We start from the raw sequence: 19,484 nt of genomic DNA on the forward strand, positions 1-19,484 counted from the left end.
TCAATAGGCCTTGTACATAAACGATTTATGTGTAAACACTATGATCTTACTTAAGCACTTCAATCTTTTAACTTCCTGTTAACACATAATTTCAATAACTCAAAAAAGATCAGTTGCATCTTACACTAGAGTTGATTTTCTTGAATATACGGCTGATTTTCTTTGCGCGGGATATTTCGTCAAGTCTTTAGACGTACAATGGTGAGTAAGTGTTCAAAGTAATGTTTTTCTGATGTTATTGAAAATATATTACATTTGAAATATTAACAATAACTTCACAGTATCAGTGTAAACATAAAATTAACGTTCGCGTGCGTGCGCATGCATGCGTACGCGTGTGCGTGTGCGTGTGCGTGTGTGTGTGTGTGTGCAAACAGCACATTCTGAGACTACATCACTTAATTAGACAACAGTAAATAACGATACTTCCTTTGATGTTCAATAAAATAATCCAATACAATGTCATATGAAGTCAACAATTACATTTATGAAACTATTAGTGGCCTGATTAATAGTTTTAATGGTACATGTTATTAATCAAACTACGATAAAATATTTGTTGAATGCCGTAGGAATAGTTACAACAAAAGTGAGACATGCAACAAGAACCGGCCATTTTGTCTGAGTGTCTAAATATATGTCTCTTAGATATGTAAAGTATTTACATTTTAATGAATTCTTACAAATATTTATGTTTTTCTTGGTTAACAAACACTGACAGGTTTGAGTATGTTCGGCGCTGAAGATAATCATGTTGAAATCAATATAGACAACCTTCAACAAATCCGATCATAATTTATATGGAAATGATCATTAAATATATTAATATTTTTTGGCAGAAAATTTGAAACTCTGGCGTTATTTGTCTTCTCATTCAAGACAGTTGATAAATTGTTTCTTTCAATTATTATCTCAATCGGTATTTTGCTAAATTTTCATGTCTATGCAGATTTAATTAGTCCCTACATAGACAACCTATAGCTTTTCTTGGCTTATTGATATTAACGGCTGATGTTGAAGACAATATCTATTAAGACTATCAATCAACACCATTGTATGGGTAGGATCAGACACAGACCTATATTATTTGATACATTGTCTTCCTACAACATTCTTCTATGTTGGAAAGCAACTAGAAATGGGAAATTTTCTATTCCATCAGAGCTGTATTGAATAATGTAGATAATGCTAAAATTTATTATAGATTGTTCGGTATTACCTTATCTCACGCTTAGTACGATGTAGTAGCGTATATATTTACAATACCTCAATACTGTTGTCTTTTTTCAAAAAGGAAAGGTGAAGTTTATCTTGGGTATATGGTAGTACATGTACACCTTATTGTTTGTGGTATATGATAAATGCTTGTTTTTTCAGTCATATGAAAACGTGTCTGTTGTAAATCGGAGGGGTTCGCTTATTAGCAGAATGGGGGTTGTTTATCCTGAGGTATGTGGTAGTACATGTATATCTTAAAAATATGCAAAATAAAATATGTGAAGATCCTTTGCGAGCATATAAAGCAACCAATTTACATATTAGCAGACCCGGTTTAATTGAGTCAGTTCATGAGAGGTAATGAACACCCCTCATGGCCTCTAGCATCGGCTAAAGTTGAATTCTGTCATAATAAAATTGAATGTTCTCAATGATCGCAAATGACCAGAAAATATATAACAACACTGAGTCCGAGTAAGGGAATGCTTTTCACAGTCGCAATATGACAATATGCGTAAGATCACTTATTATCAACGTATGCAGTCTAGGTCCCTTGAAAACTGTTGCAGGATTTATTCTATATTAAAGTACAACAGATTGTAAAATTTTAAGGACCGACCTCCCTAGCCAGGCATGGTAATGTATGTCCTGACAATATGTGCATTTCTCATTTCTACAAATCTCTTGAAACTGTAGGAATTATCCGGACAAGGCTTGTATCAGTATTGCACCAACATCCTGTAAAAATTCAAAGGGCCATAACTCCTAAACCGAGCATGGCACACTCATGTCCTGGCAATATGCACAATTTCCCATCATATTGCTACGTTTCTTTAAGTTTTATGCACCCTCCACCGAATCGTTTCGGGGAGCATGAAAACGCTATTTTCCTATAAATATTTAATTTAAAATAATTATTTTTTTCCAACATTTCGTTAACTTTCTAAAGCATCAAAACCAAATCCTTGAAAAAGTCCGATCAACTTCTATTATAATATAGTACTTAGAACACTTAAAACACGTCAACCATTGTTCCTTTTACATTGCCGGATGATAAATCATTTACCCATGTTGAATATTATTATTTTAACTTATTTTGTCTCCATCCTGTCGTATGCATACATGCTTATCTTAAATAGTACGAAGTCAGGATCGATTACTTATAAAAGTGTTAGCACTTTGTATACAGACACTACCTTCTTTTTCATACTGTCTCTTAAAACAAATTAAGTTCAGAAGTATTTCGCCGGGGAAAGATTTATATGAGGGAGCATTCGTCACTAGAATGAACTGATCAGTTGGCAAACAATTTGTCAGTCTCAAAATGAATCCTCTGAGAAATAAAAACACACTAATTTCCACATTGTTGATAGACACAAGAATTTGAAGACAAGTGAGAATGCACACATACATCTTTAAAAAAATATATATTAATTAGTTCTAATTCTTACAAAAGGTAAAATGTGAAGCAATGGAAATCAAACGCTTTTTCTTCAAAGTTTGTGACACAGGAGGAAATTTTAATTTGTTTGGCGTGGTAATTTTAGTATTCAAGTACTTATTTTTATCTTAAATTTCCGTAACGGATTTCCAGTGTAAATTTACGTGTATTTCTTTCCGTCAATTATTGACTACATACGAAAGATACATAGTTAAGGTATAGTTTAGGATTTACAGAAAAAAAGGTAAAATGGATAAAATTTTATTTTGTATTGTGCTTTGATTAATGAGATTTCTTAACTTAGTGGCAATAATCTGTATATGATATAATTATATTATTTCCAAATGAATGCCAATTTACATTTATATTTAATATATCAAAAGAGTATTGCTTGGCATTGTATATGAAGCCAAATATTCCATTTTTGAAAGACTATATGTGTATTGTATAGAAACTTGTTTTGAAAGGAATAGTATGAGAGACTTGTATAACCAGACAGGATTTTTCACCTGACCAAAATAAATCTCAGTAGAATAGCAGTCAATGAATATTATTCACATGAAAAGAAATTCAAGTGGCATGATAAGACAAGTTCATACGAATAAAAACGGATTGTCAAAAGGATGCGGACAGTTCTTTTGCATGCATTCGACCTTAAATATAAAGGTATTTTTAAATACTGAATACGATCTGAACAGGTGTGATTTATGAAGAAATGAAAGATTTAAATAAAACTCCTAATCGTTGCTGTAAACAATTCTGCATACATTTTTTTGGTGTAGTTCTGAACTCGTAAAGACAGTTATACGGGATAGCGGTAACATAAGTATAATGTGTTAGGTTAATTTCACTTAAGTCTTAGCTACAGTAAGTGTGCACCAGTATAACAAGTTGATGAATGGAATTGCTTACAGGTTCGCACACACTAAAATGGGAAGCAAAAAAAAATATGTTCTTGAAACAGACATACTAGGGCGACATCATAAAATAGAAAAACCGGAAACTCTTAAGTCGTCTGAGATTACAGACTGACGTAAGAGGAACTTTAATGAACAGAACAAATAACTGTTCTACTTTTCATAGGTGTAACCGCATCAGTCAGCCAACTCTTAGAAACCGCCTCGGTAGCCTAGTGGTAGAGCGTCTGCTTCGAGTGCGGGAGGTCGTGGGTTCGATCCCCGGCCGCGTCACACCAAAGACGTAAAACAATGTCACTAGTAGCTTTCTCGCTTGATGCTCAGCATTAAGAGGATAGTGCTAGGTCTTGTTTGTCAGCCCGATGTTAGTATAATGTTACTGGGTGGGGTATCATGTCACGTGTCTACGGCTTGATATTTCAGTGAGGCAGCACTATAAGATTGGGCATTGTGCTCACTACTACAAGTAGACACCGTCGTTTATATGACCTAAAAATTGTTGGAAAAAAACGTTCAACCCGAACATACACACATACACGCCAACTATTAACTTAATAAATATAAACCAAACGTGTATTTCTTTTTGATTTGAATATTATTGATTTCATATCAGGGAAAACATCAGCATGCATCTTCAACAATGGTTATCAGTATTGCAACAGCTGTCGGTTGAAAAAAACATGTATTAGTAATAAATTGTTCTTTAATTTATTAGAACGAAGTCATTTGCAAATCTCGAGTTCACGACAGTTCTCAAATTTACGATTACAGTTTCACAGCATAATCAGAAACATTAACTCGTGCAGGTTATGTAACGGGCACGTTTGCCAATTAGTTCGACCACTTTTTATTTTATGTGACGCACACGTAACACAAACATGTTGATTTGAAAACAAAATTCAGGCGTAATACTTACACAATTCGTTGGCAATCCACACCGTATTTACAAAATTAATACAGCATGGATCTCCAACACAAACTTTAAGTAGGAATGTATCTCTGACATATTTTGTTATTTGTTAACTTCTTTACAGCTATCTTAAGCTAATAATATTAAAATGTTTATCGGTTGACAGGCTTCGATAATTAATAGTGAATGTGACTACTTGAAAGGCAACGAGTACGTTAAAACTAAAAGCATGCGTAACGGATATTGTATAATTCAATTTGCTATGCTTTCATCAAATTAGTGTAATGACCATTTCTGTGTGAATGTTTTAAGTAATTATATGATATGTTTACCGCTTGCTAATAACATAATGTAACAATCAGAAATTGTAAATTTAAACTACCGGACAGCAAATGAGTTTGATGATTTCTGGGAATCAGGACTTTTACTTAAACATAGTTTGTTGACAGAAAGAGTGCATTAGATTTATTGTTGAAAAATGGTTAGCAAACTGGTCTGAACACATTCAAGAAATATTATTCTTAATTTAGGTCATAGGGAAATAACTCAATTTCCATAGGCCCACAATGTAATGTTTCCCGTCATGGGCCTTTCATAATGTTTAAACGTTGATGCCACCTACTCAGGATGAAAGACTTATCCAAGAACTATCAAAAACCTGCAAGAAATGTACATTTAGACCGTTACATTTGGGTACTTTTTTCTCTTTGAACTCGGTTACCCAGAGTCCGGCAGTGATTTTAGTTTTCATGAAAATGCTCTACTAATAAAACATGCATAGTTCTCACACAAAATGAATAATTTCATATAATTTTAGCCAGTAATCCTGGATTTGAGTTTTAATTTTTAAGTATGATAGTTTTCAAACACATCCAACATGTTTTACACCAATGGGAGATCACTTTACATAGTAAATATACACCACGGAATACCCTTTACTTTTTAAGCAATCGGAAGCCTCGTGTTTTACTTCCAGCTGACCATAAGATGTGATGCAGCAGAGCTATTGAAATAAACGCCGAAGCGTCAGTGTGCCACAGTAAATCAGACGGTCGTATATGTAAAGTATGTCACATAATGTTATAGTCAGATGCTCGGGCTAAATTTTTCCATTTTATATTACCGGACGCCAAGAAACCCCTAGTAATGCTTGGTTACCGGACCATTACCAACTTATAGTAACATCGACCTATCGGAAAATCGATAAATTTGCCTACTAGTATATAAACAAAGAAGGAAAAAAGTACTTAAACTTAAATAGAAAAAGTTCTAATTGGAAATCAAAAATTCGATACCCCACAAATTAAAGTTTAATTTATTCCGGATATTATGAATATTTAAAAAAAAAAATATTTTAACATTTGGTTGGTCCTTTTTGACTTTAAATAGACCCACCTCAGTTCATATAGACTCTGTAGGAAACGGGTCAAAAAAACTGATCTTTTCAAATATAACAGATAAAATGAGATATTTTCCGCAAATAATCAAAAATTCGAGACCCCTAAAAATGTAGAAAAATTATTCAATTTTCGTTATGTGTAATTTATTTTAAATTTTATCATGGTTTGTTTGGTCCTTTTTGCATTTTAGTGTGTACAGTGAACATTTCTTAAAAGATTCCGGTTTTTTCCGCCGTTATCCGTAAGTACTCGGAAGCTGTTACGGAAAACATTGTCGTTTGCTAGTCTGACTTAGTCGGTACAAATTGTTATAGCTCAAAGCCTATGAATTGTAGGCAACTTCACATTGACAAAACAAAAACAAAAACTGAGATTGTAATTAGACAAATAAATTGTTGAACTCAGAAACGCCGAAACCTAGATCCGCTGCCGTTTAAAATAAGGCTATGGAGGATTTAGTGTTCAATTCGCATTAAATATACAAATGCTTTTAATTTTCATCGCAAAAAATACTTAAAGCAACTAATTCTCATGTGTTTCCGTAAAATATAGTCTGTCAGTAATTGAGTTTCAAAGCATTCTTAGGAAATATAGCTGTGATTAATTACCAGATACCTATATTATTTTTGCCGAACGATCTGGAGACTTTTTTATTGCCGCGGCGGTCCGGGTCCGATCTCCGACGAGGTCATTTTTTTTTCTTCATATGGTATTTTTAATAATTTTGAAACAAAAAAACAACATTTCCTATTATTCATAACATGACCAAACTTTAATTTGAAAGATAGCCTTGATGAACTGATAATTTTGCTTCTTTCCGAACCTACTTTGTATATATATTATTATGTATACTTAAATTAATGCATGTTTTTGGTACATTCTTTAATCATTCGTTTTAAAAAATTGCGATATCTATTATTTGTTTTAGTCTCAAAATTGCACACAATCACATTAAGCATTAAATGATTTAATTGTAACAAATATCTTAAAATTACCCTTTGACTTTTATTGTGTATTACAATATTGCCTAGGGGTAAACAATATCCGGTCAGTGTTGTTTCAAGGCGGGTCATAAAAGATATGTTACCCCACTTACTATATTTAAGTGATAGGTATTTTTATGGTTTTATGGTTTTTGCGTTGTAATATATGTCTTTCACTTTCTTCTGTCTTTATATAGTCTTTTCCCTTTCTTTCAGAAATTTTGTTTTTACGATTTTTACCCTTATTTCATGAATCGTATGACAGCAGGAAGAACCAGTACAAATTTAGAATTCACATCGTTAATAGAGTTGTTCCGTAAATATTTACTGAGTAAAGATCCTGGCCCAAATTTCACGAAAAATCTTAAGTTATTACTTAGTTAAGTCTGCTATTTTAAAATTGAGATATTGATGAAGTTATTGTTATTTAATGTTGTTGTTTTTTCCTGTAACAATATATTTATAGTTAAAGTACTGAGTATACTATGGTAGTGGTTTTTGTCAGCAGTCCTTATTCAAGTAACGCAAATAGGATATTTCTATTTAGGCATGATATAAGAAACTTAATCCTTACCATGCTAAATTACAATAATGAACTCGTCTATCTTTCAGTTTGGACAGTACTATTAATTATGAAAAGGGGTGCATACCAAAAAGTTACTGGCTGAATGGCAGACAGTGCAGATCATGATCATGGTAAGGGTTAAGTATTTCCTTTTAAAAGTATAAGTCTTATTTATATACTTCTTTTTCTTTAAAGCGACCAGCCTCCAGATCGTTCGACATCAAAAATACTCTTTAGATATCTTGAAAAAAAGCTATATTTCTTATGAATGCTTCAAAACTAATTACTGACAAACTTTATGTTATGTAAATACATGAGAATTAGCTGTTTTTACTACCTATGAAAATCAGAATTTTGAAAATATTTTAGAAACAAAAGCTCATATTCTAATGTTCATAATACGTGAAAGAAAGCGCGTATAGAGGAACTATATACGCTTTCTAAATAGTTTAAATAACATATTCATATTCTTGAATATTTGTTTTATTTACAGACAGTTTCTTGTGCGTAAATATTTCTTTTCTGTACAAAGATATACGTTAGCATGATGTTTCATGTATTAAAAAGAAAGTAAATCTATGTGTTCGATGTATAAAATGTAACGATTTCTAAATATTTTAGATAACATATTCATATTCTTAAATATTACTTTTATTTGACAATTAATAAAGTATTATATAAATTTTCGACTTGTTCCGATTATCACTTTATACCCCCTTCACATCTACGATTTTTCTTACGATTTGTGACGGATTGCACAAAATCGTAAAAGTTCACCGATTCACCACAATTACGAGCTATTTAAGAACTGTTTACGATCAAATTGCGATTTATTCCGAGTTATTACGATGCATTTACGACCAAAATTACCGATTTGTTCCGAGTAATTACGGATCAATACGATCGTTTTACGAGCTATTTACGAGTTATTTACGAGCTGTTGCGTGTGAATTACGGAAAATCATGATTCACCAAAGGCTTTACGAGTACATTACGATTTGTTTACGAGTTGTTACCAATAGTTGCGAGTTAGATACGAGTATTTACGAATATCATGTTTTTTGCAATTTAAATTTGCACGAAGGCGAGCGTGCTGTCTTCTTCTTGTTGACTACCTCCTTTTTAGGTGGCATTGTTGCAGATATGATTGAGGTCTCATTCCTTTGACGTATTGACAGCAACTGAAAGGAGCTGTTCGATTTGACAGCTTTTATACCTCTCATAAATCGTAAAGCATACGTATGTTCTCGTAAAGTACTCGTAAAGTGCCCGTAACAAATCGTAAACCCCTTGTACCGCATCGTGAAAGAAATCGTAAGAACTCGTAAACACATCGTAAACACATCGTATTTAATCGTAAAACAAAGTCTTTAAAATACATTTACGAGCGCTAACGAGTAGTTTACGTGTTGTTTACGATACTTACGACTTGTTACGAGCTCTTTACGAGCTCTTTCCAAGCTATTCACCGATAATTCAAATCGCGGACGATCGTAAGAAATTTTTGACATGTCAAAAATATTACCTCAACGTTCACGATTGCTTGCGATCGTCTGCGAGTAGTGCCGAGCTATTTACGACTACCGACGAGCTATTTACGATTGCGTGCGACTGCCTACGAGTTGGCAAATCGTAAGGAATCGTAAGAAAAAATCGTAGGTGTGAAGGGGGTATTAATAATTATCAAAACTTCATTCAATTTAAGTATATCGTTTAGCAAACCGCCCGCTTGTAAATGCATCAGATAATGACCAAAGCTGTTAATTATCGATTTTTCCCCCGTGTTACTACAACAGCAACAATTGGTACGGAAATCAACGAATCCGTCCGGTAACGATGGTATTGGATTATTGGTTTTATTGATTTTTATGATAGGTAAATCTGCCCCGCTTTATCGGTTTCGAGATGTTACTAAAAGTTGGTAATGCTTACAAATACGTAAGTTTAATGTCTCCTTTATCATCAAACAAAAGAACTGTCAAAATTATGCTTAAAAATGATATTTTTCGGGGGGAAATGCTTTAAAAATGTCCGCGTTATATGCCTTTCGCTATCAGGATGTCATTTACCGTAAACGCAGCTGTACTTAAACAAAATAAAATCTGGAAAGTAGATCCCTCGGAAGCACCGGAAACAAGGCAAACAGTGAAAATTGCAGACTCGGTTTGATTGAGTCTGTTCATGAGCAGTAATGGAAAATGCAACACTTCCCACGCCCCCTAGCATCAACGACAATTGTCAAAATAACTCCCAAAACATTGGAAATAATACAGGCTAGAATCTTTCATGGGCGCAGCCATTAGACGTTTCGTCAATTGTGTATCAAGCATGCTTATTGGGCGTAGTACTTAGGTGGGCCGGTGGTCTAGTGGTAACAAGCTTGACTGTCAATCCAGAGGCCCGGGGCTTGAATCCCGGTCCAGGCACTGGAAATATCGGAGATGCTCTTGAGTATCTCTAACCTAACAAGAGGCCTGTACTGGTTCTTCCCAGGAAAGACGGCTTCGCGTGTATCGGTGCTATACACCGGGCACGTTAAAGAACCAGACTGTCTATTCGCAAAGAGCTAGGCTAAGTTAGCTGGTCAGGCCTGTATCTAAAATGATTTCTCTCTATCTGCTCTGGGGGCTTTATCTCACTCTGTCCCTCTGGTCAGATCGCTCTGTGTCTGTACTAGCAGAGGATGAATTTCGCGCCCTGTGTCGCTGCGTTTGCTATATGTGAAGCGCCTTTGAACGTGTTTATCATGAAAAGGGCGCTATATAATTCTGGTATAATAATAATAATAATACTTATCGGAAATTTTAATTGGTCGTATACGTCACGCGTAAGATATTAGTTTAGTTTATACATAATTTATTTTAGGTCGATTGTGAAGGAAGTTCAACAACTTATATTAATCACTCTCGACACCTCATTCCTGATCGTATCCATCGCCACGAGGGTATGAGAGAAGAGGCCAGTTTCCCTTTTAATGCTGAGCGCCAAGCAAGGGAGCTACTGGTACCATTTTTACGTCTTTGGTATGACGCGGCCGGGGATCGAACCCACGACCTCCCGCACTCGAAGCGGACGCTCTACCACTAGGCTATCGAGATATTAGTTTGAAAACAGAATTATAGGAGATCCCTGGTTTAATGATTATAACAGGCATTCTTTAGAAAACAAGACAATAGTCTGCTATAGCCTAACCATAGAGCTAACGTTGTATCTAAAGAACTCACTTGACCTAATGCAATATCCTGAAGTTACTAATTTGTCGTATGTCCTATGCGTTCACTTCCTTATTTTGTGGAATCACTAGAAAGTCAAGGGCCGTGACTCCGTAATGGTCAAGTGAACTCTCTAAAAGAACACCACATGCACAACGTACGTGCTATTGAACAATCCACCTATGTTTTATGACTTTAGATCAAATATTTTTGGGAAATATGCAACACAAATATGTATGCCCTTTATGCATATTTTGAACTTATCAAAAGGTCATAACTCTCGTCTGACAAACAAGAATACTACAAGCCCGGTAGCACTATTTCAAATAAATTATGATATTCTTGTTATGTTCCTAGTGTCTAGGTCAAAAACGTTTCATTATACGCGCGGCAACATAAACTTTTATATTCTCCCATTCATATTTTGACTATCGTATAGCGGGTTAATTCTGCGAGCAAAAACTTCTGCGGTTTTGCCCTAAAACAGGCCTAGTCTATTTCTGCGTTTTTCATTTCTGCGACCTTCAAGAAAAGCAGGAAATAATTTTTGCGGTTTGCATAATAAAAACTAGAAATGAATTCTGCGCATGGGAAATAGCTATCGCATTTACTACATCATAATTAACCGACTCAAATACGTCAGTAACGTCTTAGTGGCATTATCTAGGACAGTGAAGTTGGCTCAGCTGATTTATATTTAAATCTGATGTGCATGATCAGAATATTTATTCAGAGGTAAAAATAAATACTGTAGGTCTAGTACCGGTAATTCATTTTTGAAAGACATTTTCATAAAATGTAACACTGCTGAAAAATTTACGATTCATTTACAAATATATACAATATATATTTTGTTTTCCCAAATTTATATAACGTTTGTCAAACTTTTCATAAAACTAGAGCGTTTTGTGATATACACTTGTAAAGATTACACGCCCGAAATGGTAACCATTCATTCGTGGATGGACAATAGATTGATACAATAACAAAAGCAATCATTCACAATCGATACGGTGTGAATAACTTGATGGCAGACAAAAAACTCTTGAGATAAAGATAACGGGTCATTATATTAAGCGAAATATCAAAGTTAAGGTCTGCATTAAAAATCGACAGATAGTTTAAATGTGCAGAATTTGTTTCTTCATGACAGCCTTGACCTGCAGAATAAGCAGAAATAAAAACCCGCAGAATTAACCCGTTATACCCGTTATACGGTACCTCAAAGGGCTATGATTGTAATTTGGCTTAACGAAATCTCTAAAAAAATCTCTAGGTGCACTCCTTCACATGCTGAATAATATTCTTGTGATGCTTCATAATCGCAGATCAAATACTTTTTGAGATACATGCGACACAAACTGATCGGGTTTTTATGTATACTTTGACTAGATCAAAGGTCACAACTTTGATTTGGCAAGTTAAATACCAGGTGTACAACTTCACATGCTCAATAACATTTCTGCGAAGTTAGATTGGGCATATATTTTTGTGTTATGCGCAACAAAGATTTAGACGGAAGTACAGACGGAAGGACAACGGCAACTGTAAGTGTCCCCAAGCGAGAGAGCACAAAAAAGAACATAGAATAAAAATACTGTTTATTTGTATAATTTCAGTAGATTGCAAGATAATTAAAATCATAAAATTATTCGAAGAAAACATTAAACCAAAAATAAAAATATTTTTCGTAATTTTGAAACAAATGGCTTTTAACTTTTCATCAAATGAAACAATAAACATTCTTAGATACCTTGCCAAGTGTTTGCAATGGTAATTCATAAATTCAAAAAGGAATGCTACTGAATTGACATACTTCAACATAGTAGCTATAGTTTATACAAAACGAAGTTTAGATTTTATTCTATGTTTTTATTCATATGGTCAATTTATACACATAAGTTCATTTAATCAAGCATTTTACCACAGAATTTTCCTGTATATCATATTCTTAGTTAAAAAAGTAACAGGTCACGTATCAACATGGACAGGAGCTAGTACTGAATGTCAGATTAAGAAACAAATACATACACGTAACGGAACTTCAAATGCCCCTTCAGTATCTTTGACAATATCTTCCATGACACAAATATTACATTGTTTTAAAATTTCGGATGTTTAGAAACATATGTCGTAAAATCAGAATATAACTTCAACAAAATCGAGCGACACTTTGATGTCATTTTGTGTATATTGTACTTACCTAATCAAGATTTAAAATGTCACAATATAGAAACGAGCGAGTTCCGCTATGAAGCATGAAATCATAACTTATTTTTTCCAAATGTGTACAGTGCATTTACAAATGTACAGTAGGTTAATGAAAGATATTACATAAAATAAACCACAAAAAACATCAACAAAAACAATGGAGCTTTATAAGTTTCTATTACTTTAATAAAGAAATTTTAATTATACAAAACAACAGGCCAGAAATTAGTCCAATATTGACTACTACTAAATATATTTATTTTGCTTCCCAATAACAACACATTACTGTATTTTTCTAATTTGTAATTATTCTATGTTATTTTTTTTTTTGTATTTACACAATGTCACAAATATGAAGTGATTTCAAACGTTTCTCTTACTGTATACTTCACTGATACTTGGTTTGGTTTGATCTCATTAAAAGTAATGTTGTTGTCGCTCGCAAATAATATCTGTTACTTTTACAAAGATATGTACTGATCACCTTCCATTTAAACGAATACACAATCTAATTAAATAGGTGTAAATCTATAATAAGACCGCCTGCTTAGCTCAATAAGGAGAGCGTAAATCTACGAAAAGCAGGGTCGTGAGTTGGAGCCCTGGGCGAGGCGTTTGTTTTCAATGATGATTTGATAAAAGACATTGTCCTCAACCTCTGATTCATGTGGAGAAGTTGGCAGTTACTTGTGGCGAACAGGCTTGTACTGGTACCTAATCCAGGAACATCGGTTAGAGTAACTGCTGTCGTTACAGAACTAAAATAAGTTTAAAAACGGCGTTAAACCCAAAATAAACAAACAAAATAACTGGACCAGGTATAAATTCAACTAATATCCAGTCGATGTTAGTTGCCGATTTTCGGTCTCCAACCTTCGAATATTATTTTTCTGACTTTCAGAACCTCGAAGGTGGATAGATGGAAGGGATCTCTTTTCATGACTTGCAGATTAAAGTTTCTGAAAAACGAGCCATCAAGTCTGTTCTTCAAACACTCATCTGCAAACTGTTCAAGACCACAATGTCTGAAGCAATGTGAGGTCTCCAAAACCGAATACTGATAAAACCTATCCTCTGTCTCATTTGTTTCTAGTATGTAGTTACTGTTTGAACTTGGCACTGAAATGTCATATCCATCGCTTTCTGGTACACAGGACAATGCTTCTTTTTCTCTTCCTTGGGGTGCAACTGACATAATTAGATACTCCCCTTCAGTAGATTGTTCATTAAATGGAGTGGTTGCATACCTGTCTGTTATGTCTCTGTTTCGTGAATTTGACACCGTGTCTTGCACATCGGCTTGGAATACGTTTGATTCGGTCGCTGAGTGATGTTGAAGAGAATCAGGCGCTTGAGAGACAAACGTTCCAAAAACTGGATAGTCATAACTACGTGACGAGTCCAAGTCAGACTCATCGGAATCTGAGTTTGCACCGGACATGGCAAAAGAACTACATGAAAATGCCGGTGTTGGCGATACTTCCCGTATGTTTTCACTGGATTTCACAAGTCGAGCAGACATTTCATCGGCATATAGGTATTGACTTTCCTCGATAATTGAATCTACAGACGGAAATTTCATTTGGCTTAATGCAGATTTGGCGCCAGTTAGTTGTTTTCTGTAGTGTTTGGCACCAGGACCGTCCCTTACATTACTTTCTGAAGAGTGTCTAGATCTATTCTTAGACGTCCGTTTGGCCGTTATATGCTTCTGTGAGTGAGTATTTGAACGATCGTCTTTACTTTTCTTTCTTTTGTTTCTCGGCTGCTGATATTTTGATAAGAACCAACTCATTAACTCTTTATGGACTTTCCCAAAAAGTGACATTTTCTTCTGTATAAAAGGATGCAAGAACATGTCATTAATTTTGAGCTACTGTTTCCAATTCGGATTTCTTTGAAATATAATTGGAATAAATTCAGCTGAGAAGAGTAAATTCTGAAATATTGATTAAAATAAAATCCATTTACATCAGTTGTTTTTTTTTAATGTCTGTGTGAAATATGAAATATAATCTTTACAGCAATGATTTTTAACAAATTATAAATACAAAAGACATCTTTCATATAAAATACAATAATTCCAGTATCATTATTTGTAAAACAATTCTACCTTTACTTCAGGAAGTAATTGTGAAGGAACATGGAGATCTAGCATCTTTGCTGGTTTTTCTGAAAAACAAAATAATTGCAAAAAAATAAAGATGAACTTATATGTTTCTACTCTATCTTCTAGCAGCCATGTAAGCATGAAAATATGATTGATTAGAAATTCCAATTATACATTTTGGTATGACAAAAAAAAATTCAATATTTACTAGCCTCTCGATGTTTTCGACTGAACAAAACACGGAGTAGTAAATAGGCTAAATTCTGTCAAAATTTGTTATAAGGCCTGCGAAATGCGGGCATTGCCATAATAAAGTGTTAAGTCTCCTCATTTGGCTGTTTGTGGTGAATTAGGAAGATATTCTTAAACGTTATTTTAGAACAAATGCTTTATTTACTATGCAATTTAAAAAGTTTATTTCTTGGTTTCCAAACTGGCACAACATTTAAAGATCTTACTATGGAAACAGAAGTATTTGTTCAAATTGTTTACCTGGTAATGGTGATTGACAGTCAACGTCTCCGATATCATCACCAACTGTCTCGTCGTCATCCTCAGACGAGGCTGTTTAGATAGAGTGAACATTGCTTTAACTAAAATGCAAGGTACTGAAGAACCCAATGAGAAATTGAAAAACACTTTAAAACCAGATTAAACTGTTCTATTTAATTCAGAGTTAAACACACGGCTGAATAACAAAAAAAAAATCCTTTATGAAGCAAAATTTCCTAGCCATACTTTTAAAATCAGTATTTTAATGTTGACCGAAAATATTGAAATCTGAAATATATATGAAAACGGATGTGACATATCCAGAATGTGCAAGGTTAAGAATTTTGTACTTCTAATGATAAATCTGCATTAAAACAGCTGATAAGTTAAAAAATATGTTGAAATTGTATGTTACAAAAACAAACTGCCTATTGATTAATGGTTTTACCTTGAAAATCAATATAAACCACATCAAACAGTGCACTTCCCGAATAATTGCGCTCATACAAATCAGGACTTCTTAGCCAGGTAATCGCAGACTGATCCACAGGTAGTATATATAGACTCCTCTCTACAAAGTCAGAGTGTATGCAGTGACCGTACTTTCTGTCAATGTAAGTGTGCTTCGCTTTTTGATCAGGAAATGCTTGTGTTTGAAGTTGAATCAATGGCCAAAGATTGCTTGGAATTACACAGGTTTCATATGTTTTCTTTTTGTTATTTCTAACCCAGCCAACGATTATGTCAACATCAACAAAACGCATTAATTCCATTGGTCCCCCAGCCATTGTTAATAAGCCACTATTCAACTCCTCATTCATTAGTACTATATCTGTTGGATCTACATCTAGGAACTTAAATGCTTTTGGTAATAATTGAAGACGCACAAGCTCAAATAGATGATATAACTTTTCATCTTTGACTTCTGTGAAGCTTACTCTTTCCTTCTCACTGAAAGCGTATGAGTCGTGGCCATCACTGCATTGTAAATACGTTACTCCACCTTCGTTGAATTTTCTAACAACTTCAAGAATTGTCTTTGCGGGTATGATAATGATTTTGCCTATGCCATTTGATGGCATGGAAACTGTGTCTTCTTCTACAAGCACAAATCGGGGTAATTCTTGGAGAACCTGTTTGAGTTAAAAAGTTGTCAGATATCGTTCTTTAAAGTCTGAAACATGCTACATATATAGACCTACATTATAATGATCACATGCTACAAAAAACATAGTTACAAAAAGAACACTTTTATCTAGTATGAAATGTTTGAAAAATTATTTCTTTGTGTACAATATATTTTTACCACTTTATTTCATCACAAGCAGGCTCGTGGGTAGAAGCACCGACCTTCCGTAAGTCAGATGGATGGCTTCCTCACATGAAGAATTCAACGCCCCGAGTGAGGCTCGAATCCACATCAATGAGGGGCAAGTGATTTCAAGTCAGCGACCTTAACCACTCGGCCATGGAGGCCCCCTTGTGTAAATATAAGCCTTAATTTAAACTTATGCCTTTCTTATACTTTGGCCAACGGTATAATAAACTGTAGATGACTGCAATTCAGCCGAATCGATGTGTTTGGAATTTGTGCTGAATACAATATCGACAAAAAACGAGGCAACGTTTTCCGATTAAAAATATCGTTTAGAATTTTATTATAGTAAATGGCTTTCGTAGTTACGCTTTTGACCGATAATGAGAACATCTTCGCTAATGAACGATGAATGAACCATTCTTATATTTGTAGTCTTAAAAGTTTTGATATTTTTTCAGTAGCTACTTTTAAGTCTTAATGACAGTTACAAATTCTGTAGATATTTAAATGACGCTTGAAAGAACATTGACTCAAAATAGACATAATTGTTCTTCATAACCTTTATACAACAGATTCGTGATGCTAATTAAGATTAATTCTGAAACAAGTTCTGCAACTTCTTGTTCATCATTTTCGGCGACAATCGGACATTTTTCGACGTGACATTCACGATCGATATTTTCACGAACCGATTAATTTCTCGACACCACAAGCGATTTAAGGTTTAGCAGTATATCACGAAACAACAGATTTTTTAGTAAAAGAACAGCATCTTGACCAACAACTTATCTGTCCAGTACATGTTTTACTGTTCTGTCCCACAGCGTTGGATACTTAAAATGTTCTGAAGGAGTTGTCTCCCTTTAAATAAGAATGCCATTTGTAAAGAAATAAATGTAAACAATTGTCAAAAACGATGTTTTACCTAGTTATGTAAAGTTTAAACACTCGTACGTTGTTGCAAATGCATCAAAACGAAAACATGTAACAGCTTTTTAAAAAAGATGAGTTTAAAGGCACTCAACTGTCCAGAAGTGTGGCCCCTTCATGCAGTCCCTTTTCGAAATTCTATAGTTTTATATGCTGTTAAATTTTCATGTAAAACAATGCATTCTTCTATGATTTGATGACGTTCGAACATGGACCACTATCTTAAGGTTACTTTGTCTTTTTGGTATTTGCCTTTTTTGTGGCAATTAAACCAGGGTAAACTACTCCGAGTACTCTTCTAAAACAAAAATAGCTTCCTAAAATGCTTTTAAATGTTTTATGGCCGTCTGAGTGCAAAAGCAGCGTTAACTTGCTGGAAATGTTTGAATTCTATAAAACTGAGTCAGGAACATGGTCAAAATATCTGGAATTGACTTTACTTGTTGAAGAATTGTAAAATTGTACTGGTACGTACTCCATTAGCAAATTGTTAATATTATATCTAAATGCTGGATTTCTTATATTATGTCATAATTTGAATTAATCTCTGGTCAGTGGTACTTACCTTCTGGTCAATCGACATAAAATCTTAATAACATAAAAATATATAGTCCATAACAGTTATATTTATTCATTTAAATCGTTATATGATTCATTTGTTATGCATTTCACTGACCACAATAGTATAAACATGCATTTTGTATATTTAAGCCAAACTTAACGTTTAACACGTAGATTCGTGGCTAGAGCGAACTGATTGTCGGATCATGTCTGATTAATTACTATGACTGACTTGTCCGTTTTTAGAAAATATGATCTTTTTAAAACACCAAGTGACCAATTTTGAAGCGATTGTTCTTTGTCAAAGCAAAACGCTTAAAACAATTAAAAATTAATAAATTGTATACAATAATTACCTGTGATATAGAAGAATATCTTTTCCGACCGCCTGGTCTGTGAACAAATTTGAGTGTTCCATTGTACTTCATAGGTATAAGATATTCATCATCAACAAAATTGCCATGTTCCATGATGAAATCAATACCCTTTGCTTCTAGTAAATTTTCTTTGTCGTTGAAATCTAAAATTCTAACCTGTGCACATTTTATTTTCAACCGCGTTTGAAATAAGACATTTTTGTTTTCTACTAAACATTTTCCTGCAAGTTCATTCATCTTAGAAATTCTTGCAACTATAGGAAAATCCATAGTTTTCAAAACTTCGCTTAAGCTGGTGGTTTCGCCTTCATATTTAACGTTTCTATTCCTTGAGTATTTTTCCATTGTTTGACATTGATTTAAAATGCAGATGCCCTTTTATTGCCGTTCAGTTTCAGCCACTGGTGATATGCGTGACTATACACATAAATATATTACTCATTTTCCCAGTTTAGGAATTAACAATTAATTTTCTTCGGAATGATTAAGTTCTTCCTTGTCTGACTCGTAAAGGATAAGGAATATATTTGCTTCTTCAAGTCAGATGGTGTTAATTCGCACAAAAGTATGTTCAGTAAAATTAATGTGAAATGTAGTCCATATAAAATTGGACATCAACGTATCTACCAAAATTTCTTAAATTAAATTTCTTGTTTTTAAAGATTATGGATATGCAATGGCATTTGCTCGTCAAATATATGAGATAAATATAAAAAAAATGTTTTAAACAGCCTTTAAGTATTTTACAGGACTGTTTCGCAAGTCACGACCTATGCGTAATACATTATCATACTTGACAAACTTAATTTTAAACGAAGTCAAGTGGTAGTTCCTGAAAT

The 19,484-nt window shown here is 33.9% G+C and overlaps 1 protein-coding gene across 2 annotated transcripts; it reads right to left on the reverse strand.

Moving 5' to 3' along the window:
• Window positions 1-13,163: 13,163 nt before the first annotated feature.
• LOC123551057 (uncharacterized) lies at window positions 13,164-19,060 on the reverse strand. Of its 2 annotated transcripts, XR_008370501.1 has the most exons (4): window positions 18,625-19,060; window positions 15,460-16,592; window positions 14,971-15,029; window positions 13,164-14,691 (listed from the first exon to the last, which is right to left on the reverse strand). XR_008370501.1 is itself a non-coding variant. In XM_053540529.1 (3 exons), the coding sequence occupies exons 2-3, from the start codon at window positions 15,013-15,015 to the stop codon at window positions 13,705-13,707; spliced, it is 1,032 nt and encodes a 343-aa protein (XP_053396504.1). In that variant the 5' UTR covers window positions 15,016-15,029; window positions 15,460-15,551; the 3' UTR covers window positions 13,164-13,704. The 2 variants fall into 2 exon arrangements, 1 of the variants encoding a protein (XP_053396504.1); XM_053540529.1 differs by lacking the exon at window positions 18,625-19,060 and having other exon boundaries at window positions 15,460-15,551.
• Between the last annotated feature and the right edge of the window lie 424 nt (window positions 19,061-19,484).

The sequence above is a fragment of the Mercenaria mercenaria genome, chromosome 4 (assembly GCF_021730395.1).
Source record: "Mercenaria mercenaria strain notata chromosome 4, MADL_Memer_1, whole genome shotgun sequence".
NCBI classification, from domain to species: Eukaryota; Metazoa; Mollusca; class Bivalvia; order Venerida; family Veneridae; genus Mercenaria; species Mercenaria mercenaria.

Coding starts and splice junctions, on each gene's coding strand:
- LOC123551057 (XM_053540529.1), bottom strand. CDS start 15,015: ATGCTAGATCTCCATGTTCCTTCACAATTACTTCCTGAAGTAAAG. Junction 14,692..14,970: donor AATTACTTCCTGAAGTAAAG/GTAGAATTGTTT, acceptor CCTTTTATACAG/AAGAAAATGTCACTTTTTGG.